Source organism: Oryctolagus cuniculus, chromosome 3, assembly GCF_051225735.1.
Source record: "Oryctolagus cuniculus isolate XC-2025 breed Fujian yellow rabbit chromosome 3, ASM5122573v1, whole genome shotgun sequence".
Taxonomy (NCBI): Eukaryota; Metazoa; Chordata; class Mammalia; order Lagomorpha; family Leporidae; genus Oryctolagus; species Oryctolagus cuniculus.
In genome coordinates, this window is record NC_142869.1 from 145,015,937 (window position 1) to 145,043,295 (window position 27,359).

The 27,359-nt window shown below is 41.8% G+C and overlaps 2 protein-coding genes across 13 annotated transcripts in view; one reads left to right on the forward strand and one right to left on the reverse strand.

Annotated features, from left to right (window-relative positions):
* The window catches only part of GNAT3 (G protein subunit alpha transducin 3), an 83,878-nt gene extending 62,208 nt beyond the window's left edge, over positions 1–21,670 (reverse strand). The window contains exons 1-3 of one of the 8 annotated variants that reach the window (XM_070071244.2): positions 19,784–21,668; positions 14,519–14,598; positions 7,437–7,473 (exon numbers count right to left, since the gene is read on the reverse strand). Coding sequence is in view for 1 of the 8 variants with exons in the window: in XM_002712017.5 (XP_002712063.1) it covers positions 130–247 (118 nt within the window). In the remaining 7 variants the exon portion in view is untranslated. Of the gene's footprint in view, positions 1–129; positions 6,452–7,436; positions 7,474–14,518; positions 14,599–19,783 lie in introns of those variants that run through there. The other 7 variants (XM_089328502.1, XM_070071242.2, XM_089328504.1 and 4 more) reach the window with 7 other exon arrangements.
* Positions 1–27,359, forward strand: part of CD36 (CD36 molecule (CD36 blood group)) — a 233,588-nt gene that overhangs the window by 54,620 nt on the left and 151,609 nt on the right. For 2 of the 5 annotated variants that reach the window (XM_089328509.1, XM_089328510.1), the window contains exon 2: positions 7,046–7,095. The exons of the other annotated variants lie outside the window; for them this stretch is intronic. The gene's annotated coding sequence lies outside the window, so the exon portion shown is untranslated. The remainder of the gene's footprint in view (positions 1–7,045; positions 7,096–27,359) is intronic. 5 annotated transcript variants of the gene reach the window in all.

Consider the following 27,359-nt stretch of genomic DNA (forward strand, 5'->3'; position numbering starts at 1 on the left):
ATTTATAAAGTGCACATTTTCATAATAAATCTTCACAGTAATACATTTGAAATTAAACTTTGAAGAAAGTAAACACACAGTTGAAGGAAAACAGATTTTTGAAAGCAAAAATTAAAAAGAACCTGTTACCTAATAGTAGCAACTTTACAGTTCGTGCATCTCGCTCAGCATCTTCTTGGAGCTTTTTCTCCAGTTCCTTGGATCTTTTGGCTGACTCCTTGCTCTCTGAGCTAATTCCACTTCCCATTCTGCAGCGTTAAGATACTTGTGGCTTTATTTGCTCAAAGTTTTTCTAATGTAGAGCACAGCTCTGGCCTGGACGCAGGATGCCAGAGTAATGTCTGCCGAGGTACCCAACAGCCCATTCCCTCCGTCATAAAATTCTGCTTTGACTAAGAGGATGCTCTCTGATCTGTCACCTGATCCAGGACTGAAACCATCCAGCCATGCTGGATCCTGAAGAGGAAATTAATTATGCTTCCAAATTAAATGGTAACTTCTGGCACATCTTCACAAACATGAAGATCTTCCTTAGCAAGAGCCTAAGATAACGTAGGACGTTGTAAAAAATCTACACAATCAATATGACCAGCAGTGAGCAATCAAATCATTCATTCTCACTGAAAGTCGATGGTGCTTGTGTCTTCAGATATTTGGCTCTTAAGATTCTTCATAAGCACTCCTATATCATAATCAGAATACTTTTGTGAAATTATCCAAATTTTGTGGTCTTCCTATGTGTGAATTATAACTTAAAATCCTTGGGAATGTCTTACAATCTAACAGTGAATTAGAAAACTCCATTCTTAGAACAATGGGAAAAATACATATAGTTCTTTTATTCATAGATATTGTATTATTACAAACATAGAATTCAACACACAATTTTCTGAAATGATTGCTTTTAATCTCATGGGATCCATTTCTATAAATTGAGCTTTTACTGCCTGTGAGAAAGTCAATCCGTCAACACTAATTGAGGGCCCACTTTGTGTAGACACCCAAATGTGTTCTATGCAGGCAGCACATTAACTCTTTGGGGCCATTAGGCAACAGCTGCAGTGCTGGAAGGATTGGTATTGATTTGGTACCCAGGGAATAAAAGCCAGTGTGCTTTGAAACAGTGGGTAATTTGGCTCATCCTGAAAAGTAACAACCATAAACACATCTAAATATGTATTATAGTTTTCAACCACCCCAGCAGATATCACATACTCCCTGAAAATCTGCAGGTTTGTGGGCAAATATTATATTGCACAGGTTTTTTAAAAAGTTGAAATTCATTTTTTATTTTATTTATATGTACCATAAAACACATATTAGATAGAAAATCACCATTTTCCTTATAAACAAACAGATTTGGTTACCTGTGGGAGAGATAAGTCTTTCAATGTGCATTTTAGGATTTGTGAAGGTGCTGAACTACAAAATGCTAAAATACAGCCAGGCCATCAAGCTGTCAGTACTGTGCTTGTGGGATCATGTGCAAAGTTTGAACAGGTGGGTTTTTGCATGTTCATACAATAAGGAAATAGGCTGCCAGATTAAATACATATTCCTGCTTTGTTTACTTTTCCATATTTAAAAATTATGCTGAAGACACATAAACATAGTCAAAACTTCTTGGATTTCATCCCTCCCAAAGCCACATTTTGCTCACAGAAAGATGCAGAAAGGTAGGAATGCAAAAATGGGTGCAAATCTTTTGGCATTACTTTTGCAAATACAAAAGGCCTGAAAGGAATGAGATTTGCTTGGCTCAGTTTATTTAAGCACACCTACGAATTCATAGTCTACTGTTAGTACTTAGCAGAACATTAAGTCTTCTTTTGCCTATGCTTTTAAATAGAAATGAAATATACATGGTTCCCTGGATATAGGATTCTTCTATGTTCTAAAGCAGCAATAGGCTGGTGGGATAGATGACACAATTTGCATTCAAATGTAAACATACTCCTTTTTTTTTTTTTGTGGAAAATGTACCCTGGTTTTGAGAGGGCAGGTGCTTTGCTAAGGCTTCCTAGTTGCATTACTAACTAGAATGCAAAAAGAGATTGTGTTGGAAGGGTGTGGTATTTTGTAATAATCATTGAAAATGACTTTTAATAAATCGTTGCTTTTCAATTCTTATTTTTTTGTGTTGCTTTCCTGCCTGAAATCATCTTTTGGCAGTGTCATACACGAAGGAAAACTGACTTGAGGTTGAATACATAGAGAGAATCCTTCAATTCCTGAAGTCATTGAAATGCTGCCATCCGAGATGGTACAAAGAATCTACCTCTTGCTGTATTTGGTTGGGGTCTCTGTGAAATCTTCAGAAGGGGGTATTAGCTTTGAAAAAGTTTGATTGATTACTGCTGAACACTTGCAATTCAACATACACTGGAAGAAACATGCTTCAAATAATCAGTTTGCAGTCCATGATTTTTAATGTCTCTTTTGCCAATATTAATTATCTGTATTTCTACAATCATCAGATTGGGTTTCCCTGGGGAATGTTCCATGTAGCTGATTCCTGTGACTTCAGAGCTTCAGTGGCTTAGCTCCTGCTGGGAATTGTCAAGACAAGCTGTCAACTGTGTTATTCTTTATTTTGTTTCCATATCTTATAAGTGGTGTTGATTTCAAGCACGGTGTTCCTGGGTGGTTTGAGCCCTTGCTGCCTTAGCAATGACCTTCACACTTGTATATTCCCAAGAAATTTGAGGCAAACCATCTCTCCTTTGCTAATGGTACTCAAATGTGCACTTCTGGGAGCTCTGAGTATGGTATTTCCTCCAGAGAGCTCATGGCTTTTGGGATTTCTTAAGAGCAATCTTTCAGTCTTGAGGGAGTGGAGGGACACTTGCTGTTTCAAGTTAGTGCATGCAGATGATGCAGTAAGTTACACTGTCAGTGTTATAAGCTTTTATGTCTTTTTTTTTTTTTTGACAGGTAGAGTTATAGACAGTGAGAGAGAGAGACAGAGAGAAAGGTCCTCCTTCCGTCGGCTCACTCCCCAAATGGCCGCTGCGGCCGGCGCTGTACTGATCCGAAGCCAGGAGCCAGGTGCCCCCTCCCAGTCTCCCATGCGCGTGCAGGGGCCCAAGCACCCAGGCCATCCTCCACTGCCTTCCTGGGCCACAGCGGAGAGCTGTACCAGAAGAGGAGCAGCCAGGACCAGAACCCGGCATCCATATGGGATGTCGGTGCCGCAGGCAGAGGATTAACCAAGTGAGCCACGGCACCGGCCCCCAAACTTTTATGTCTTAATGGGCAGTATGGATATATACTTCTATTGGAGGTGGTTTCTACCTTTACTGGTTCCGGGCACTCTTCTTTGTGGACCAGGATATGATTATATGTATAATAATGATTGAATGGCAGGCACAGTTGGTTCCCAGAGTGCCTCCTCCTGTCCCCAGTTCTGTCTATTGTAAGATTTGTAAAATACATCTACTAAATATGGTAGCATTACTAACTCCTTTCTATCTCTGTCCTTAGTCACTTCATTTTTGCTTATTGTAACAACCTCTTACTAAAGCTTCCAGATTCCAGTCTCTGCCCTCGCTCAGTCTTGTTGGACTGGGCCAGGCGGAGTTGCCCCAACCCAATGCTCGCCATTACTATTTTCTTACTGAAAAACAAAAAGTCAGTGGCTCCCTGCTGATGACTGTCTTCTATCGTACTGCTGCTGCCATATACTCAGTAGTCTAGTCAGCGCTACTTAACTTATCCACATGCATTTCTCAGTATTTTTCAGACTGCATTCTCTATTTTGGCAGAGGTGTTTTTGTTGTTTCTTGTTTTTGTCTCTCTCCTAGTTAGGCATCCATCTTGGTTTTCATTCATGCTTTTGTCCTTACTAAGAATGTCTTTCTCCCAGGCATGTGGTTTCCCCATACTATCCATTCTTTACAAAAGAGCATAATGCTTGTGCTCTTCCCCTCACTTCATACCCTCTATAAGCACTGCATGATTCCTTCCTCTCCAAATCCTAAGCGGGGTCTGCTGCTGGTCATTAACTGGAGGTAGATTGCAGTGGGCAGCACACTTTCCTGTGCCTGTGCACTCCAGGTCTTCTTTTCTGTCTGCAGGCTCTAAGCTGACTGACTGCAGATAGAAGAAACTTATAGAAATAAACGGTGACTGGTGGGTGGATAATAGAGTGTTTGACAGGTCTCTGCTGCATCTAGGAAATGCATTATTCTCCTTTCTAAGAGCTTGCAAGTGGAAAATATCAACTGTGGAATTGCAGGAGTTTATTTATGCAGCAGTTAGTCTCCTGTCATGTGCCAGGCATGGGAGATAAATCAGTAAACAAAATACTCAGATGCATTCCGTCCCAGAACTTAAACTTTGTGTGTGTGTGTGTGTGTGTGTGTGTGTGTGTGTGTGATGGGGGGAGATGAGGAAGTTCACAGAGACAATAAACCAAATATGTAAATTTATAGAATTGTAGATGATAAAGCATGCTATGAAATACACAAGTAAGAAGAGTATAGCATATAGAGTATGTAATGATGGAGAAGTCTAGGGGTTGGAAGTTTTAGTAACGTGTACTCGGAAGACCTCACTGAAAATGCCATTGTATTAGATTAAGCCCTCTGGAAATGGGCTTGAATATGAACACATGATTGAGAGATTTTATTGGAAATGTCATCTGGAAGAATGCATGTGAGCCAGTGAAGTGACACTGGTATGGGAGAAGCTGAGCTGCAAAGCAACTGGAACAGAGAAATCAGCCAGCCCTGCATGGGGAGCTCTGGTGCTGAGATTGTTATTTTGATATATACTGAAACCAGGCAGGAAGACCGGACCATTTGAACCCTTGCAAGAACCAGACACTGAATGTGCACTGGCAAAAGGGTGCTATTTTGGGTGAGATCCTTTTGGGTGAGTATGATTTCTGAATAAGTGTAAGCTGTGACCGTGTCAGTGATTTCTGGGCCTCAAAGGATGCACCTGGGGCCATGTGTCTGGGCTTTCCTTACAGTCTCCTCTTTGTCTAGTGCCTCCACTGCATCCGGTTACTCTTTCTCCTCGGGAAATTTATAGTAAGTTTAGTGAAATAAACTACAGCTCCTGTCAGTGCTGTTGGTCTCAAGACTGCAATGGTTAGTCATAACCTTCCTTCTCTGCTATCCATTTTAGGTTTCTCTATCATGACAAGAGCCAATGGATTAAATATTCTGTAATTTCCACAATAGGGTAGGAAGGGTAAATCTGTGTTGGTGCCAGTCAAAAAGAAAGGCTGTGCTTTCTAGGATGGACAGAGTCCACTGAAATAAACTTGTTGAAAAGTAACTGGCTGATCTCCTCAAGAAATTTTGCTATCTGGGAGAGGGGGTGTCATCTGATTTTTATTGCTTGTAGATAGGACATTGGACAGAGATGGTCACAACAGCATTGGTGAGTAGGAGGCCACACTGTCAGGCCCATCCATAGTCTCCATCTGGGAACCCATGCTATTCCACTTGTGAATCCATTGGTCTGGCAATGGGGATCCCCTGACAGGCTGGGTAGACATCAATTGACCAGGTGTGTCTGCCTCTTGGGTACTTACAGCTCTTTTATGGTACATGTTCATTACCATAAAAGCATAGGATTAAATCTTATAATATAAATGAGATAAAAATCCTCAGCAGGTACATTCCTCAGAACTCTTTGTCCCTGACCTTTTAATCAGTTTATTTCAGGGACCCACAACATCCAGCCAATGCATTCACAACTATCCATAAGTATACTTTTTTTTCCACACAAAGTGGATAAGTAGGTGCAATTACCATAGCTCCCCCAGTTGGAAGGATTTTCCCTCACATTCTATCAGTTCCATCTTTAGGTAGGGATATGAAAGAGGAATAGTTTATTTTTAGCTCATACCCATAATTTTACATCATATATTTTTACCTGACATGTAATCCTTGCTTGGCCTTTTCCCCTTTGTTGCCTGGTTACATGGTCAGCTAAGGAGAGAGCCTTGGTGACTAAGCCACCTGAGTAAGCAGTTCACTTGTGCTCTGTGGCCATGGTTTTGCATACCTCAGATGTTATACTCCCACTAAACAATGGATTCCTACTAAGTAATCCAAATTCATGACTTGGTGGGTCTTATGCAATGCACATCATTGTAGGTATGCTTAGCCACATGGTCACTTGATATCTTAGCATCAGATGCTTCATTTCTTAATTGGCTCAGTAATATCAAATAGCAAATGTACATGTTTCAGTCAGTTATACCTGGCATGGCTCTACTCATAATGGATCAATGTTATGATTCTCCTATTGGGACTTTCTATTAACTCTACAAGACATTATTTCTAACTGCAGATGATTCTGATATAGCAGTTTTCAATGGCAGTCAATTTGCACCCTTCCCATATTTGTCAATATTTGGAGACATTTCTGGTTGTCACAAAGGAATTTTTTCCATATTGGTCAATATCTGGAGACATTTTTAGCTGTCACAAATGAGAAGGAGAATTGTCACTGGCATTATAATGTCTCCAACAAATGCGCAGGAAGCAACCCTTATCCCCCAAGCAGAGAATTATCCAGTCCCCATTGTCAACTGTACTGAGGTTGAGACACCCTACTCTGGTTCTGTAAGCCTGTTGGAATGTACTAGTTGATGGAACAAGGACATAAGCATCAGCCATTTTTAGATTTCTTGTCACCCTTGACTTCTTTCAAGAGATCAGTTCCATCTCCCATCCTGTACTGTTCCCCACCCTACCCCCTGCATTCTTCTCTAGGTTTGGAAAGCCAATGGGCCAAACCCGAAGAACCAGTATGAAGAAGTTCATCTCTGCCAACTGCCCCCCACAGCCGCCCTTAGCCCACTGAAGATATAAAAGGGTCCAGCCCACTGGGGTCTGGGCCTCTGCCCCATGTTTGCTCTGTGAGCATAATGGCAGTTGGTCAATCTCTGCAGATTTATTTTCTCTGAATAAATTCTGTCTCCTCTCTGTTCTGTGGCCTCTGTTTCTTATATTTGGTGCCTGTTTCTTATATTTGCAACCCTATTACAAATCGCTACTCTTGTTTCTTTTATGTGACTTTGTAGATAAGTTGGAGCTGGATGTGCAATCTCTACAACCCAAAGAAACCTCTAAGGTATGTACATTTTTCTCAGCAATTAGGTGCAAAAGATAATTTGTCCTTTACTTTCAAGGAGATCTTGCATGTTTCAGACTATGGCTTTTCTAGAAAATTCCATGGAATGGCAGAGCTCTGAATATCTGTAATGTATTTTACTGCATTCTAGAGTTTCCATGCTTTACCATGGCTTCCAAATGTATTTGTTATGTTTGGTTCACCTTGTCCAGTTAACATGATGTCATCAATGGTGTAGATCTGTGCAACATCTGGGGAATGTTAAGACAGTACATCTCCCTTTGGAATCTTTATGGCAGAGTTTGAGATGGTCATCATAGACAAGTCAGTAAATAACTTACAGTCATTTGTCCCACTGGAATGCAAGCTCTTCTTGTTCTAGATAGGAATGGGGAGAAAAAATTTCACTGAATCAGTGGCCACAGATTATGTACCTGAGGCTATGCTAATTTGCTTCAGCGAAAACACCACAATGGGAAAAGTGGCTGCAACTAGGGTCACTGTTTAACTCAATTTGTTGGGTACCAGGATCCAATGGTTAGTATGGTTATTCTTTCTTAAGTTAAGCAGGAATACAATGGGGTCATCCGTCCCTGAATCCTTATACTTTTAAGCTGACAAACACCCCTGCCATTTTCTCTAAGGTGCAATATTGGTTTTGCTGATTTTAATTGGGTGTTGCATTGGTCTGCTTGGGCTACTATAACGAAATACAACTGACTAGGTGGCTTGACCACAAGAAATATATTTTACCAGAGATCTGGAGACTGCAAGTGTGGCAGGTTAGTTCCTGCCGAGGCCTCTCTCTCTGGCTTGCAGATGACTGCTGCCTTGGAGGATGGCTACTCTTAGCGTTTGCCTCCTCAGATTGAATAAACTAAGCAATACTTGTATTGGCTGTTTATTTATTTTGGCTCTAAGAACACTGGGCTCTGCTGAACCCTTCCATGGGTCTCTGCATGTCCGCTCTGACCTTGACTTTCCTTATACAAATATACCTACTTCATATCTCATAATTAAATGCTGCCATCTGGCCTCTACTATTGTGGGTTTTTATCATAACCATTACTTTGAGGAAACCTGTCTATAACTATATTTTCTATTATCAACACCTGCTTATAAAGACAAATCTCAATAATGCTGAAATCCCTGTCATGGGAGGATTCCTAAATTTAGTACATGGGAAGCTTTGTGGTCAGTTTCTGAAGTCTGATTGATTTTCCAGCCTCCTGTGTGTGTGTGTGTGTGTGTGTGTGTGTGTTTTTAAAGATTTATTTATTTATTTGAAAGAATTGCACAGAGAAGAAACACAGAGAAAGAGATCTTCCATCTGCTGGTTCACTCCTCAAATGGCTGCAATAGCTGGGGATGGACCTGACTAAAGGCAGGTGTCAGGAACTTCCTCTGGATCTCCCACTTTGGTGCAGAGGATCAAGGACTTGGGCCATCTTCCACTGCTTTCCTAGCCACATTAGTGGGGAGCTGGATTGAAATGGAGCAGTTGTGTCTTGAACTGGTACCCATATGGGATGCAGTGTCACAGCTGGCGGCTTAACCCACTGCACCACAGTGCCAGATGCACCTCTTGTGTTCTTCATTCTAATGTGCCAGCCTGTATCAATCTTTTGTTGCCTTCCTCTACCATTTGTCATAAGACAACATTATATAAGGATACTTCAAAAGATTAGAGGAAAGTAGAATTAAAATTCAATTTTATTTTGGAGCCAAAAATTTGAATTCCATGCATAATTTTATCATATGTGCTTCCATGGACTATTTGAAGCACCATTCTATTTAGGCTTCCAAGGACCATTCTAGAGAAACAATACTATCTCTCAGATGTTGAGTCCTGTATCACTGGAAAGGGCTTCTATATAATATTTCTCCTTTATTTAATTTATATTTCTCCTTTGCTCAATCCAGCACCCTTATAATCCTGTAGTGTGTGTGTGTGTGTGTGTGTGCGCGCACGTGTGCAGGTACAGTTGAAAGACTCTTCCGGATCCGTAATTACTTACTGGCTAGATACTGTGGCTCTTTTTAAATATTGCCTCTTTCTTTCATTAGCAGATTCCAGATTTCCCTGGCCAGGTTTGTCATTAGTAGATGATGGTTAATTCTTTTTTAAAAAAATGTTTATTTATTTATTTGAAAGGTAGAGTTACAGAGAGGCAGAGGCAGAGAGAGAGGTCTTCCTTCTGCTGGTTCACTCCTCAGATGGCTGCAATGGCCGGAGCTGTGCCGATCCGAGCCAGGAGCCAGGAGCTTTTTCCAGGTCTCCCAAGTTAGTGTAGGGACCCAAGGACTTGGGCCATCTTCTGCTACTTTCCCAGGCCATAGTAGAGAGCTGGATTGGAAGTGGAACAGCTGGGACTTGAACAGGCACCCATATGGGATGCCGGCGCTTTAGGCCAGGGCATTAACACACTACGCCACAGCGCCGGCCCTTGATAGTTAAGTCTTGATCTCCAGGAGAAGCAAATATTGATCCTCACTAAGGTGCATAACTTGTAACACAGAGGCCTTTGACTGTGCTCATGCAAAGGGTGGTGTTAGCCTTTAAAAGGGAAGAGCAAACCACTCCTGCAAGCCCAGAAGGTCTAGGGGGAATTACAGACTCAAGATGCTTTGTTATGGCAGCCTACAAATCCCTACTTTACGTCCCAAGACCCCACTGCTTCTCAGAGGACTTGACTTTGCTCTGCTGGACTTGACAAGGTTGACAATTCAATCTTCTTTGGAACTCCACTGTCCTTTTAGCTAAATCTGGGACTTCATCTTCCCAGCAGGAGAAGAGTCTACATGCAGCTGAGAAGGCTCCCTGGCTTTTTACACATTGCATTAAAGTGGTGTTTGTCATCCTTGGCCATCCACTGTCTTTCTCTAGAGAACTGATAGCAATCAGCAATAGCCATCAATGCCATGGTCAGTATAATTTCTATTTCCTCACACCTCTCAAACACTGAAATGTGTACTACCTATATAATATTGCCTCTCACAAGTATCCTTTCTCAGGCAACTATCAATGAAAACTTTAAGAACTGTTCTGCTACTACAAACCAGAAACAATCAGTATGAAAACTACCAGGAGCGCTTAATGGTGCAGCTGACTTGTGGATACCAGTGAGAAATCTAGCCTCAATATCCCATTTTAGAATCTGCTTCCCAAGACAGCTTCCTGGAAAGAACTGGAAACAGGGTTTGCATGAAGAGAGGAGAATGGTAAATACCCTTGGCGGACAAACCTATACGGAATGATGGAGGCAGGATCGGGCAGCAGGAAAGGTTGGGCTGCGGTGTAGTTGCAAGACAGGCCTCAGCTGATCCTCTAGGGAGTCTGCAGTTGGAATGATCTTCAGAGGCATAACTGACAGAATGAAACCTCATCCTCAAAACCAGCCCAGTCATTGGATGTGGGGTGCCCTTGGGTGAGGGTTATAACCTTGGGCACAGACACTCCCTTTTGGTCGAGGACAACTCCTGAAGAGGGACTCAACTGCCAGTTCTCCTAGCTGCTGGATCAGAGAAGGTCTCAGTCATGATAGAAGGTATAGATGCAACAGTAGAATGTTTGCTCCCTAACATCTGGCAGTGGCATTGAAGAGGTGAGGAAATGAAAAGCACAAACATCTGGAGAAGGGCAAACCTGAGCAGAAGGAAGAATGAGTGCAAAGGTTGTGAGTCAGGCACCTGCTTGGTGTGCTAGAGCTGCAAGGACACCGCTGTGCTGGAGGATGCTGGGTGTGGGAGGAGAGGCAGGCAAGGAAAGTTGGTGCACATGGCAGTGAGTTGTCCCAGTTGTTGAGGGCTTAACTTCTACTCCCAAGAGAATGAAAAGCATTGCAGGGTGCTGAGCAGAGAAACTGATATGAGCAACAAGGGAGCTGGAGCACTCTGGGTGCCATGTTGAAAATAAGTGAAAATGAGTGCTTGGGCCCCTGCACTCATGTGGGAGACTTGGAGGAGCTCCTGGCTCCTGACATTGGCCAGGCCTAATCCCAGCTAACATGACCATTTGGGCAGTGAGCCAGACAGATGGAATATTCTCTCTCTCTCTCTCTCTCTCTCTCTCTCTCTCTCTAGCTTTGCCTTTCAAAGAAAATAAATACATCTTTTTTTGTAAAATATGTACTTATTTATTTGAAATTCATAATTACACAGAGAGAGAAGGAGAGGCAGGGAGAAAGAGAGGCTTTCATCCGCTGGTTCACTCCCCAATTGGCCGCAACAGCCGGAGCTGCACTGATCAAGAGCTGGGAGCTTCTTCTGGGTCCCCATGTGGATGCAGGGGCACAGGGACTTGGGCCATCTTCTACTGCTTTCCCAGGCCATAGCAGAGAGCTGGATCAGAAGTGGAGCACCTGGGACTTGAACTGGGGCCCATATGGGATGCCAGCATTGCAGGTGGTGGCTTTAGCTGCTATGCCACAGCGCCGCCCCAATAAATACATCCTTTTAAAAAATACACTGAAGAGATATGGGGAAAACACAGTGAAACTAAGTAGGGAGATTTTGCAATAATTCAAGTGAAGGCAACAAGATTTAGACTAAATTATCACAGTGGTGACAAATGGTGCAATTTTGGGTTTGTTTTATAGGCAGAAGTGGCAGGATTTGCTGAAGGATCTGATGTGATATCTGAGAACAGGAGGGACCTGAGATATAGAGTAACCTGAAGAGGAAAGGATCCTTTGACCGAGATGAGAGGAGGCTGAGTTACCCTCAGAGTAATTGAGCCCTGGACCGAGATGGGAGGAGGTTGGGCCTTGGCAGGGTGGCAGGAAAGGACTTGCCAGCACTCATGTCTCCCCAGTAATTTCAACTTGAGCAACTACTCCTGAGTGAAAATACCTTGAAGAGAGCTGTGGAACTCAGGAGAGAGATCACAGCACCGGGAGTAGCATAAAATACGAAAGGATACATTGGGGAGAGTAGAAAGGACAGTTTGCATTATGCCAGTACTGCTCGCTAGCTCCAGGCAGCACCACGTGGCCAGATCCCAACCTTCTACCTGGCGGAAGGCAGGGAAAGTGAGCACCAGACTTTTCCCTGGACCCCTGTACAATCCAGGAGCAAGAAGATCCCCCAGCAAGCGGCTGTGGTTGTAGTAGCAAAGAGCTAACTAATACACATAGAATCACAGCCAGTGTGTGACTTGGCTGACATTATGAGTCGATGCCCTGTAAAACTACAAAAGTAGGTGATATCATCAAAGGAGTACATAATAACAGACAAGAGAAGAGGCTCAAGGACTGTGTCCAAGATCACTTAAAAGAGTTTGAAAGGCTTTTTTTCCTCATGTGGAAGGAAAAAATATGAGTTGAATATGTTGTCCTCCTGGAAGTCAAAAAACAAAAGGCTTTAAGAGGAAGGAGTGATTCCTTTCATCAAAAAAAATATTCTCAAAATTAATCATCAGCTCCATTTAGGCTTACATCATGTGCAGCACATGCATTCCATGAGTGCAAGGGTTCTGCAGGGGTGGAGCACAGAGTTGACATTGGAGAAAAAGGGGGCTGCCTGCCTACTACTAGTTGAGCTGGGACATCAATCTTTTCCTGCTTTCTGAGGCTGGTTCTAAGGTCATCAGAGTAGCACTTGCTTTCCTGCTCTCTGCTCTTTGATTGCCTCCTTGGCCTTCTAGAACTTCCAGCTCACAGAAAATAGATCCTGAAGCTTCTCAGTCTTCATTATCCTGTAAGCCAATACCTTATCAAACATCTCTTTAGGAATTTATTGTCATTTCATTAAATTATGTTTGTGTCTAGTTTATCATGCATACTAATTGATAAACTTCAGACTTTGGAGCTAGGGGAATCAGAAATATAATCATAGTTCAATGTTAGAATTATAATCTTAGTTCAATCATTGCTTCTGACTCAATGAGGAGACACATCACACTATGTGTCCTCTAGAAAATCCAGGTTTGACCAATGTGATGCTGCTTGGAGTGATTAGGCCCTGAGGATCCTCCCCTATGAATGATATTAAGGCACTTATCACGGAGCTTGACCTACCTTGCATGTGTTGGCTTGCTCTTCAGCCTTCCTCCTTCCCAGAGGATGAGCCCTCATCAGACAGCCTAACCTGCAGAGGCTTTGATGTTGGACTTTCCAGACTTAAAGATCATGAGGGTATCAATTTGTGGTTTTGCATAAACTACTTAGTCTCAGGTACTTTGTTATAGCAGCACAACTGGGCTAAGACACACTCAAAGATGTTTATGTTTTATCCTTTCATGAACTTCCTTAGGCTATAAGAATATTGTCAGGAGACATAGTTGACATCCTCTGTAGCAATACTGGGAAGATTTGAACCATGGGACAAGTACATTTGTCAAAAACTAATCTTAAAAGTCAACTTCAATGGTGGGTGTTGTGGCACAAAAGTTAAGCTGTGCTTTGGGACACCTACATCCAGTATCAGGGTTCCTAGTTCGAATCCTAGCTACTCTGTGTGTCCAATCCATGTTTCCACTAATGTGTCTGAGAGGCAGCAGATCATGGCCCAAGTGCTTGAGCCCCTGTCACCCATGTAGGAGACAGGATAGAGTTCTGGGCTCCCAGCTTAGCCTGGTCAAATCATGGTTGTTGTAGACATTTGGGGAGAAAATTAGCAGATGGAAGGTCTCCTTTCTCTGCCTCTTCCTCTAACTTTGAATAAATAAATAAACAGTGTATGTGGTGCAGTGGGTTAAGCCACCGCCTATGATGTTGGTAATGCATATTAGTGCCAGTTTGTATCCCAGCTGTTTCACTTTAGATCAAGATCTTTGTAAATATGCCTAGAAAAGTGGCAGAAAATAACCTGAGTGCTTAGACCCTGTAACTCTCCTGGGAGGCCAAGATGGAGTTCCAGGCTCCTGGCTTTGGCTAGTTGCAGCCATTTAGGGAATGAACCAGCAGATAGAAGATCCGTCTCTGTCTCTCCTTCTCTTTGTAATAGATTTTCAAATAAACAAACAATTCTTTAAAAAAAAAACTTCTCAAAAACAAATAGTGCTTGTTTTGGGAGCCTAACTACTACAATTAGAATCGAAATCAGCATGACCCCTGAACAAGAATAACATGCAAATATATAAACATTACATGTTTTTCTGCTATGGCCAATGAGTTCAAAAATAAATTCCCAGGCATGACTCATGGGCACTGCTGTCCTGGGGCAGTGAGGAGAAGCCCAAGGGCTCATCTGAAAAGGACAGGAGCTCAGGATCCAGTGCCAGGAAAGGCAAGAGGCAGATGGAGAAGCATAAGCTGCCGGAGAAGTGGGGCTTTCCCAGCATGGTCACCATCCCCTGGGAGAGTGCTTAGAGGGGATGCAGATGATGAAGCAGCGCAGGGAATGGAAATGAGAAGACGCAATCATACAACAAAGCACAGTGCAGGATGAAACCAGAAGCTTATTAGATTCGGGCAATTCCTACCTGCTACAGGACAACCTGGAACACTTTCAGGCAGATACAAAAGCACAACCATTGCCTCTAAAGATGTGCCAGGTCGATATCTGTAAACAAATAGAGGATTCAGTAGATGGAAAAGGGATGGGAACGTGCCAGGTGATTTGGTGTCAAGTAAGGCAATGGATAAGAAAATTGAAGATCTTAACAAAGTAGTAGTAAGAGAAAGGCAAGAAAATCTGTTACTTGCATGACTGATGCAAGATATGGAAGTGATAGAAAAAAAGAAAAAAAATGATTTGTTAAGTAGAGTCCAGGATGGCATAGAATATGAATGAAAAACAAAAGCAGGAAAAGAAAACTCTTTTGAAAGCTGTTGGGCAGTTGCTAAGTCACACTGAGTTAGGCTCATTCCAACAGACTCATCTTAACTTAATCACTCCTTAAATGTTTATCTTGAAACACAGTCATCTGCTGAGGTACTAGAGATTACAGTTTGATCGGATTTTGGGGAGTCATGACTCTGATTATAACAATCAGATGCAAGAGTGTGATTGAAACATTTTCCAGTTGGAAACAACTAGAATAACTATTAGTGTGAGAATGAATGAATGAATGATTCTTATATTTCTAAGTAATCCTTCTATTAATTTGAGAATTTGAGAGAGAGAGAGAGAAAGAGAGAAACAGATAACTTATCTGCTTCTTTCTCCAAATGATTGTAATGACCAGGAGTGGTCTGGACTGGAGCCAGGAACTGAGACCTCAAGCCAGGTCTTTTACTAAGAGGCAGGAACCCAACAAATTGAGACATCTCTGTGACTTGCAGGGTCAGCACTAGCAGGAAGCTGGAATTGGGATTAGAGCCATAACTCGAGCCCAGATACACCAATGAGGGATGCAGGCATTGTGACCACTAGGCCAAATGCTTACCCTGAATGAATGAATGGATTCTAGCATTTCAGTACTGTGCAATTACTTAAAGTGAAGATTTAGATCCATGGTCATCAGCCTGGAGTTGTGTGTCATAAGTTGTTAAGTGAGAAAAATAAGCTGTATGGAACTATAGATAGTATGTTTCAATTGCTATAAATAGCTAATAGAATATAGCTCTCCACATATATGTGGTTCCATGAGCACAGAAAATGCTGGGGAAAATGATTAATACTGATTACCAGGAGTGAGGGAGGTAAGAAAGGACAACAGAGGAACATGTTTGTGGAATGATATTGGGAACTTTTTATTAATGCAGCACTGATTGGTTTTACTTGATACAGAAATGTGTATTTCTTTGTGATTACATTGAAAACTTTAGCAAAAATTAATAAAAGTATCTATTTTAATCACCAGAAAATATGACATGTTACTAATACTTTAGCTACATCTCCTATTATAATATCCACTAGCTTCAAGTATTGAGCATTGAAAAATGGCTAGTGCTACTGAAGAGATATATTATAAATTTTATATATTAGATTTTTTAAATTTAAAGTACAACAAGGAGCTAATGGCTCTTGGATATTATATGTTTGGCCTTCTGGATAACCTACATCTGCAAGATCTATTCAAGGTGATGCTATGAATATGGCTACAAGACTCAGCTCTCACCTTCAGTTTAGCCACTGCAGAACTTCACTGTGTAAAAAAGCTTGGGCCCTTTTGCTACAACTCATACTATGAGAGTCCTCATCTAGCTACTTTCCTTTTCCTTACACTACCCACGACTCATGAAAGCATCCACTAGGTCACAAGCCCACAACTCTCCTGACATTAAGCTGTATTCCAATGTTTTAATTCTTTTTTATTTTTTATTTGAGAGGCAGAGTTAGAGAAAGAGAGAGAGAGAGAGAGAGAGAGAGAGAGAGAGAGAGAGAGAGAGAAAGTCCTCCATACTCTGGTTCACTCTCCAAATGGCTGCAATGGCCAGAGCTAGGCCGATCAAAAACCAAGAGCCAGGAGCTTCCTCCAGGTCTCCCATGTGGGTTCAGGGGCCCAAGCACTTGGGCCATCTTCCACTGATTTCCCAGGCCATAAGCAGGAAGCTGGTTTGGAAGTGGAACAGCCAGGACTTGAACTGGTACCCATATGAGATGCTGGCACTGAGGATGGAGGCTTAACCTACTATGCCACAGTGCCAGCCCTTCCAGTGTTTTCATTCTTATGGTTGTCATTTTCTATCAGAGTCAGCCATTACTGTTTATAGAAGGTACAAGTAAGAGAAATTAATCTGTTACAATGACTGCATTTTTCTCTCCTTTTATTGTGCTGGTGTTGAACTGTCTTTACTCTAGGCAATTTTCAAATGACTCTTCTGCCTATTCAAACCTACTTATGTATCTACTGAAATCTTGAACTTTAGTCTTACTAGAGAATTATGCTATTGGAGAGTATATAGCTATATAAAAACACAAATACACATGAAAAGAGAACTGTGTTATAAGAGGTTTTGGTAAATATAAAATGAATTGCACATACATGCATATGTATATACACACAGATTCAAGATTAGTGGAGAGAACAGTAGGTTTTAATATGGAGATGAAGAAATGTTGCATGAGGTTATTATTTAACTGGTCTTTGAATTACTGGCAAAATTTCAAATGGATAAAAGAATAGGCATTCAGAACACAGTATATAATACTGCAAGGTCATGGAATTTGTTGGCTACTCACCAGGCAGACACATAATTTTCTTGATAGTTGTGTGATCTTGTGCAGATTTCATGATATCTATAGATTTAATTCTTGCCTTGTAAAATGAGAGCCATCTAAAGCTTTTTGGTAGATTAGAAAAAGTTCTATAAAATCCCTAACATGATGCCTAGAGGATCAACTGAGAACAGCACCCATGACCTTTGCAGATGAAAGACTTGCATTCCCTGAGAGCTAGAGGAAGGGATTCCCACAGATATAGATGAGATAGAGAGACAGTGCAGTGAGTTAACTCAAACACATCAGTTTGGTCTGAGGATTGTATGTATCTGGAAGCAACTGGAGACTAATAAATAGAAATATAAGTGCAAATGGGATTTTTGAAGGCTCTAGTTCCCAAGGCAAGGAGTTATTTTATAGGTGAGAAGAAGGCGATAATTAGCTTTAAGTCAGGGAGTGTGAGTGGCCAAGTTGGAGAAGCATGTCAAGAATAGAGATCCACCAGTGCATGCCACACAGAGCAGAAAAAAAGGGAATAAACATAGAGAATCAAGTCAGGATCCTAGTACAATTAGAAGGTCAGGATGAGAATTAGGGTTCCAAATGCGGGAAAGTCATTTAAAAATACTGTGCAAATACCAGGAACAACATCAAGAAAAGAAATGATAGCTGCTTATGGTAAGAGGACCATGGAATGAAAATTTGGTACAGTGAAAGAACACTTTTTGTAGATTCGTGGTCTTCATTCACTTTATGGCATTGATCATTATGCAAATACCCTGAGCTGTAGTTAGCTCATCTGTAAACAAAAGTGATGATACCAGTGACTACACTGCAGACTTGTCATAGACATAGTGTGAGTGAGGCTTTTTCTTTTATTTTGAATTGGGCTACAATTAGTTAGTACAAATAGTGCAAATGGATATGACTGGGGTAAAGAAAAACATACTTGAAACAGAAAGCAGCATGACCGACATTTTATTTGTTTAATTTGATATAACAGCAAGTCCACCTTAAGGAAACATAAAATTGGCATTTAAAAGATTATGGCTAGCACTCAAGAGAGAGACCATCATTTTTTTTTTTTATTTTTAAAGATTTATCTATTTATTTGAGAGGTAGAGTTACAGAGAGAGGGAGAGACAGAGAGAAAGGTCTTCCATCTGCTGGTTCACTCCCCGAATGGCTGCAACAGCCAGGCTAGGGAGAACCAAAGGCAGGAGCCAGGAGCTTCTTCCAGGTCTCCCACTTGAGTTCAGGGGCCCAAGCTTTTGAATCATCTTCTACTGCTTTCCCAGACTATAGCAGAGAGCTGGATTGGAAGAGGAATAGCCGGGACACAAATCGGTGCCCACTGGGGATGCCAGTGCCAGAGGTGGAAGTGTAGCCTACCACACTATCATGCTGGCTTCCATCATTTTATTTTGAAATTAGAGGATATTTTAGAACTCTGAGGAGGAAAGGGCTGGGATGAGAGAAAATTGTGAATCTTATTGTATGTGGCTTTTCATTCCTGAGTTCAGACCAGGAAAGATTCTCTTTATTGTGTGATAATATGATTCCCTAGCCTGTTGCTCTCACTTCTCCATTCAGTCTTCAGAACATGACCAGATACATTTCCCTAAGCCCTATTCAAAAAAATTCGACTGGTTTTCCAGGTTGGAAATTCTCATCTCTCTGCCTTTTGGCCCTGATATACCCTCCTGGTCTCATATCTTACCACATTTCCTCAAATTCTTTGCTGTTCCAGGGAAAATCCCCCAATGCTTCACAATCTTTATAAAACAACAAACAAACAAAAAAACCTGTTTGCCCTGAAATGTGCAATATCATCATAAACCACACATACATCCGGGATGTCAGAAAGTTTCATTTTAAAATGGAAAATATCTGCTATGGAACTTAGACCATTTCTTTGAGTTAAGCAAAGGGTATTGGATTTATATCATGATATGTGTCAGCTCCAACTGTGAGTCAGATTGATCTTCTGTCTTAGCTTTGCAAACAATGCAAACCCAACCTATTCCCATTAGCGGGAGTAAGGAGCCATTGGCAGAATGCAGAGAAAGTCTTTGTTACCCTGCATATTTGCCTAGAATGAGCAGCCAACAATGCTACATACTTGTGGGCTTAATTTTATTTGACCTCATACCAGTCTCTTTAAAGAAACTTATCTTAATGTGAAGTGAGTGAAATCATTATTTGCACGACTCTAACTCCCTTCAGAGTTTCTGTCTTGTTTTCTCTCTTGGTACATTCTTCCTTAAATCTCAAAGGCCTTCCAGATCTTTTCCCACTTTCCAAATAGCTTCACCTAAACCCTCCCACTCAACTGACATTGTAATTCAGACCTATTCTACCCCCTGAGGAGTGAAGCTATCAGAGTTTTCTCAGTAAGCAGCATGGGGTAGCAAAAAGGCAGGACTTGCTGAGCTTAAGCCTTATTATCTAAAAATGGAGATATTAACGTCTATCTGTTGTCACAGTGAAATAACTAACACATGAGAAAATATCAGCACAGTTCCTCATACATCACAGTTGTCCAAAAATGGTATTTTACCTTGTAATATGCCAAAGAGGTGTTCTGACAGCACTCACCTGGGTAAACAGTGATGGTTAGGGACCCAGCATAATACTTTACCTTGGGGCTGGTGCTGTGATGTAGTAGATTAGGCCCCCAGCATGCACCACCAGTATCCCATGTAGGTCCTCATTAGAGTCCTGACAGCTCCACTTCAATCCAGCTCCCTGCTAATGTGCCTTTGGAAAGCAGTGGAAGATGGTCCTGCACCCATGTGGGAGACCTGGGTGAAGCTCCTGGCTCTTGGCTTCAGTCTGGCGCAGCCCTGACCTTTGTGGTCATTTGGGAAGTGAGCCAGCAGATAGAAGACCTCTATCTCTCTCCATTCCTCTCTGTGTCTGTAACTGACTCTCAAATAAATAAATGAATCTTTGAAAGAAAAAAAAAAACACTTTATCGAGTAGCATAAGGGTCATGTTTACTAGAACTTCCCAGAAATACCCTGTTGCAATGCTCTGCTGAGCCACCCAGGAACCAGAGGCTTACTTCCTTAGTGAGTTACTAGAATGCTGAGAGCCCTCAGTTCTCTCCAAAACCTTCCTGCAAATGAAAATGTTTACCTTAGCCAAAGTCATACATTTCCCTGGGGTGTTGTTCTGCATCCAAGGACTGGTGCCTCCAGTCAGGGTAAATGTGCAGGTTCATCGGAGCTTCAGAGCTCCCCTGGGGTTGGCTGAGGCCTTGCTGTTAGCATGCTGAAGCCCAGCTTCCCCCTCTGCCTCACTCTATTCTCTTCATTCGATTTTAATTTCCTCCACAGATGTTGACCTGAGAATTCTCCTTAATAAGCTTCCTCCACACAAGCCAGCTTTCTGGGGAACTGCCCCAGTAACACGCTCCAAGCCAAGCCTGTCCCAAACAGACCACCACCATGTCACCACCTCCAGCAAACTGGCTTTTCACACTGCATTTTACTCAATAGCCCAAAGCGGCCCAGTCACTCACCCTTACATCATTCCCACATCCACTTTTCTCTCTAGCTCTACAATTTATCTCCAATTGATAACTCATTTCCATTCATATTTACACTGCTTTTTTCAATTTTCCTCTGACTTATTTTTAATAATATTATCTGGCATCATTTTTATTTTATTTTTAAAAATATGTATTTGTTTATTTGAAAGAATTACAGAGAAACAGGAAGAGATGATAGATAGATAGGGATCTGCCATCCACTGGTTCACTCCCTAGAAAGCTGCAATGGCCAAGAGCTCCATCCGTGTTTCCCACATGGGTGGCAGGGACCCAAGCACTTGGGCCATCCTCTGCTGCTTTCCCAGGTGCATTGGCAAAGAACTGGATTGGAAGTGGAGCAACTGGAACTTAAACCACTGCTCATATGGGATCCCAGTGCTACATGGAAACAGCTTAACCCACTATGCCACAGTGCTGGCCCCTGGCATCATTTTTATAGTACATTCAGAATGTACTGTTATAGATTCATGCACAATATTCTTCAACATATAGTAATCCCTAAACTCACACAGATATACTTGATATCTACAATCTTCTTGAGGACAGAAGATCCACAGATTGTTCAGAGGATCACCCCTTACTCCACAATAGAACAAAGTTATAGGGAAATAGACACTTAAAGACCTTTGGATAGATTCCCCATGGAATGTTGTATTACCAGAAACCAAAGTCTTTGGGTGTTACCATGCTGAAGGATTTGGAGCTCACTTCCTGAAACCAGATCTGGCTAGGAATTAAACAGAAGGCCGTGAGGACCGAGTGAGAGGAGTCTGAGGGAAGCGTAACCCCCAGCGGGAGCGAATGCACATAGATGAACTGGGGTCACAACAACGGTGAATTTCCAGCTCCCTGAGGTGTGGCCTTCCTGCAGCCCATGACCTCATCTGTTGTGGTCGTTCTTATCATCTTCCTTCACCTCTGACCTCTGCATGTGTGAGAACAATGATGCTGCTTCGGGCGACAGTTATTCCAAGTAAGTCATGGGTAAGGAATAGCATAGGTTAGCTGCCTGTGTGCAGACACACGCGGGTTGTTTCTGGGGAAGAAGCCTGCTTCTGCCTTGCACATGCGCATTTGCTCAGGCTGCCAGGTCCAGAGCTAGTTTGACTTGGATACTTGATTCATGAGGCAGCAGGTGGCCTTGCTACAGCTCACAGAGCCCTGTGTGACCTAGCTCTTGTCTAATTCCTCCCTCCTTTTATTGTCGCAACACCACACCCCTACTGCAGGCTTCAGGGTTGTGGCCCACAGATATATTTTTTTGCCCCTTCTAGACTATAGGATTTTTGGCACCACGGTTTCCTCTGTCTTGAATTTCCTTACTATCTTAAACAGTTCCAGTTTGAGCTGCACTTTATAGTCTTTATACTATCTTAAAATGAAATTTTAAAAAACACCAAACTTTCTGCTACTCTACACTGGGCCCAATATTGTCGTTTGGTCTCCCCTAACACACTTGGTTTATCTTGCTAATGGTATTCATCAGTAGATAAAATGCATACTCTCATTTTTAACTCCTCATATTCAAGGTTCAAAATAACTAGGGAAGATAATCAGTGTTATTTGCTATTATGGTCTTATATCTTGACATAGGATCTGACTTGGCAGGCATCCAAAATCTGTTGAAAGAATGAATTGTTGTGTTGAAATGAGTATTTTCTTAAGATTTTTTTAAATGAATTTTTATTTCTTTGAAATGCAGAATGACAGAGAGAGGGAGAGGGAGAGAGAGAGAGATTGCCCCTCTGCTGGTTCACTCCTAAATGGCTGGCCCAGGAAAAAGCCAGCCTGGGCCTGATGCTCCATAAGTGTTTCCCACATGTGTGGCAGGGACCCAAGTACTTAGGCCATCTTCAGTTGCTTCATCAGGTGCATTAGGAAGAAACGAGAAAGGAAGTATGGCAGACCAGACTCCAACAGGTACTCAGATGTGGGATTCCAGAGTTGCCAGAGTCGCAAGCACTTTTATTTTTTTCTTAAGATTTATTATTTACTAGAAAGTCAGAGTTGCTGAAAAAGAGGAAAAGGTAGACAGAGATCTTCTAATCACTGGTTTACTCTCCAGATGGCCACGACAGCCAGGGCTGAGAAAGGCCAAAGGCAGTGGCTAAGAGCTTCATCCGAGTCTCCCACATGGGTGGCAGGTGCCCAAGCACTCAGGCCATATTCTATTGCTTTTCCCAAGCCATTAGCAGGGAGCTGAATCAGAAGTGGACTGGCCAGGACACGAACTGGCACCCATATGGGATGTCAGTGTCACAGGTAGTGGTTTTACCTGCTATGCCACAATGCCATCCTTGCACACAGTAGCTTAATCCATTGAACCAAAATACTGACCCCTATTGTTTTTAATTTTTTTATTATTTAAATTTTATTTGAAACACATTATGTACATCACGCACATCACACACACACACACACACACACACAACAGAGATCTTCCATCCTTTTGTTCACTCCCCAAATGTCCCACAACAGCCAAGTTGTAGCCAGGTTCTTAAAACGTCCATCCAGGTATCTCACAAGTGTGGCAGGGGCCTGAGCACTTAAGCCATGAATGCCTATCTCCCAGGGTGTGCATTAGCTAGAAGCAGGAAACAAGAGCGGAGCCAGGACTTGAACCCAGACATCCCAGCATGGGCTGCTGGCATCCCAAGTAGCATGTTAACCACTGTACCAAACACTTGATAGAATCAAAATGTTGTTTTGAGTGTAGATATAGTTCTAAACTGGGAAAGAGTTTTTTTGAGCTTTTAATCTCTTGAAAATAGTGATAAAGTAGAATCATAAGGTGTTGCATCATTCAAAGCAGAACAAGTCATACTGTTTTTTTTAAACTTTTTTAAAATTTATTTGACAGGTAGAGTTATAGACAGTGGGAGAGAGAGACAGAGAGAAAGGTCTTCCTTCCATTGGTTCACTCCTCAAATGGCCACCACTGCTGGCGCTGCACTAATCCACAGCCAGGAGCCAAGTGCTTCTCCCTGGTCTCCCATGCGGGTGCAGGTGCCCAAGCACCCGGGCCATCCTCCACTGCCCTCCGGGGCCACAGCAGAGAGCTGGACTGGAAGAGGAGCAACCAGGACTAGAACCCGGTGCCCATATGGGATGCCGGCACTGCAGGCGGAGGATTAACCAAGTGAGCCACGGTGCCGGCCCCCAAGTCATACTGTATTAACAAACAACGCTTGAATCTCAGGGACCTGGAACAATGATTTTGTTCTTGGTCACTGCAATGGTCTTTTTATTCCCTGAAAATTCCAGTTTTGACATCTAATCCACAGTGTGAGGGTATTTGGAGGAAGGGCCTTAGAGGTTATGAGGTCACAAGGATAAGACTCTTTTTCATGTTAGAAACCATCGAAAGATTTTTCAACTCATCTACTGTGAGAGAATGCAGTGAGAAGACCCTGCCTATGAGGAAGCAGCCTTACATTGGCCTTGGATTTCCCAGCTACCATAACTGTGAGGAATAAATGTTCGTTGTGTAGAAGCCACTCAGTTTGTGGTGTGTTGTTATAACAACATACCCACAAATGACTGTAATCATTTCCAACAGTTTCTGCATTTATGTACACCTATTTGACAAAAAAGTTTATAGTTAAGTGTTTAAGACTATTTAGATATCCAGGCAATTGCTGCTAATAAAATTTTCCAATGGAAATGAAAAGTGTGTCTTTTGATTTGTATGACTATTTCCTCTAGAGAATGATTAGTTACTTCTTTTAGATTCCAATACTATTCTAGAATAAAATGCATGCAAAATAATATTTTCTATTTAGATACATGAATTGATGAAATGGAAATCTTTATCACAGAAGCTTTTATGGCAGTTTGAAAATGATTTTAAAGTTATATATCCCTTTATATTTTAGATTAGCCCTAATTGAATTCCAAGACTTTATTGTTTTTTACATTTTCTTTGAAATTTTTGGTTATTAGCAGTTACCCCAGATACTTTTGGAATTATTGTTTTCCTAACAGATGTGCTAGGATTTGCTAGCTTATTTTTTACAAATTGAGAGTGTTCTCCCTTCCATTTTTTAAATTTCTATTACTCCTAAGAATGCAGATTATGACATTTCATTAAATGATAAGTTGTACCATTGTCTACTGCTGCCTCACTTTCTTCTGGTGTAGACTGACTTTTTCCAACCATAGCAATATTTGCCAAAGAAGATCAATCCTGTTAATGAACAGAGACCATCGATGGATAAACCATGATACAGTTAGAGTGAATTTAGATGTCATCAAAACCAATCCCAGTCACACATTACCATATTGGCCATGATTTTTTAGACATTTATTTATTTATTTGAACATCAGAGTGGGGAAGAGAGAACAGAGAAAGAGAAAGGGGGAGAGATCTTCTGTCTGCTGTTTCAATTGTCAAATGGCCATCATATCCAGGGCTGGGCCAGGCTGAAGCCAGGAGCTAGGAGCTTCATCCGGGTCTCCCACGTGGGTGGCAGGGGCCCAAGCACTCAGGTCAACTTTTGATGCTTTTCCCAAGCCATTAGGCAATTACCAGGGAGCTAGACAGGAATTAGAGCAGCTAGGACTTGAATCAGCACCCAGATGGTATTTTGGGATCACAAGTGGTGATTTAATCCACTGAGCCACAATGCCTGACTATACAGTGTAAAAGTAAGTATTTTGGCATTTTTATGAAGTTAACAATTAAACAAAATGTTTACCTGGTTCCTCTGTGTTGTCCCAAATATTTTATTTCTCAGAGTTTTAAAGAACTGTGTCAGGTTGTAAAGTTATTTTAGAATTGTGATTATAGAGGGAAGGAAGAGAGATCTTCCAGTCACAGCCACTAGCACAACCCAAATCATCTGTCTTCTTTTCCAGAAAAATTACCAATCATGGGGTTATGAGACTCGAGGGAAGTTGCCCTTTTCATTCATTGGAAATACATCTCTCTTTATTTAAAAAAAAATCCCCCAGTAATTCATCTCTACTTAGCTTGAAAGATAAATTAGTAGTAGAAGTGGCCCAGTTCCATTATAACTGCTGCCATACTGCTTGGGTGAGATTATGGGCTTCCTGAACTGGTCTCAGAACTTATAGAGTTGGACTGGTTCTATTTTCATTCTTTTTAATTTTCATAGTACCTGGCACACGTATGTCCTCAGCAAATCTTAGTAGGGTAACAAATGAATAAACAAATTAAGAGATATACTTGCAAGCATTATTTCATTATTAAAGAGATTTCTGGGGGCCAGCGCTGTGGTGCAGTGTGTTGATGCCCTGGCCTGAAGCATGTTCTAGTCCCAGCTGCTCCTCTTCCGATGCAGCTCTCTGCTATGGCCTGGGAAAGCAGTAGAGGATGGCCCAAGTCCTTGGGACCCTGTACCTGTGTAGGAGACCCGGAAGAAGCTCCTGGCTCCTGGCTTCGGATCGGCACAGCTCTGGCCGTTGCGGCCAATTGGGGAGTGAACCATCGGTTGGAAGACCTCTCTCTCTCTGCCTCTCCTCTCTCTGTGTAATTCTGACTTTCAAATAAATAAATATATCTTTAAAAAAAAGAGAGAGAGATTTCTGCAAGGAAAGTCTAGAAAACCTATTCTTCTGAATACTTTTAAAGTAGGTTTGAAATTTATTTCCCAGTATGCAGATGGTTGAAAATATTCAGGTAGATTTACAATATTATTGCAGTAAAGCAATGAATAGTAAAGATTAAGTAATAATTAGTAGTAAACTTTTTACTTACTACTTTAAAGTAAACTTTAAAATGTAAGTGAAGTCTTCCTCCAAGAATGACACAAGGTGATCTGTAAATGAGTTACCTTTATTTATTTATTTTTTAAAGATTTAGTTATTTATTTGAAAGCCAGAGGTACACAGAGAGAGAAGAGGCAGAGGGATACAGAGAGGTCTTTCATCCACTGGTTCACTCCCCAATTGGCCACAATAGCTGGAGCTGTGCCTATACGAAGCCAGGAGCCAGGAGCTTCTTCCAGGTCTCCCACATAGGTGCAGGGGCCCAAGGACTTGGGTCATCTTGTACTGCTTTCCCAGGCCATAGCAGAGAGCTGGATTGGAAGTGGAACAGCCGGGTCTTGAACCAGCACTCATATAGGATGCCGGCACTGCAGTCCAGGGAATTAACCTGAGTGTGTTTTCCTAGGGGCCTTTAACCAGTAAGCCATGATATCTCAACTATGAGTCAAGGATAGATAATTTGCTGATCAGCTCCATCAAACAAACTGAATTCACATCCACCCAAGTAGGCAAGGTGAGTGTCCCCACTGTCTCATAGGGAGGGATTTCTTGCACTGTTTGTGGAATGCCTTTTGGTGTTTTGGTGCATCAGGATGGGGTGTCATGGTGGCCTCAGCACCCCTAAACAAATTCTTCTCCCTTGAATGTGCCCTGTAGCTACTGTATTTTTAAATTTGCACTTCTCTCTATTCAGTTCCTTCTCTAACATGGCTGTGTCCAATCTTCATTTACCTGAGGTCGTCAACTTTGGAGATCCTTAAATATAGTTGAATCACCTTTGTAAACAAGTGCAAAAAAAAACTTTATGAAAACACTCTTCAGATTTTTTTTTCCAAAGCATAGCAACAAAAAAGCTCTCCATACAAATTAGTGTTAGGCTTATTTGAGAGACATGCAAAAAAATCACGTGACAGAGATAATTAAATTACAA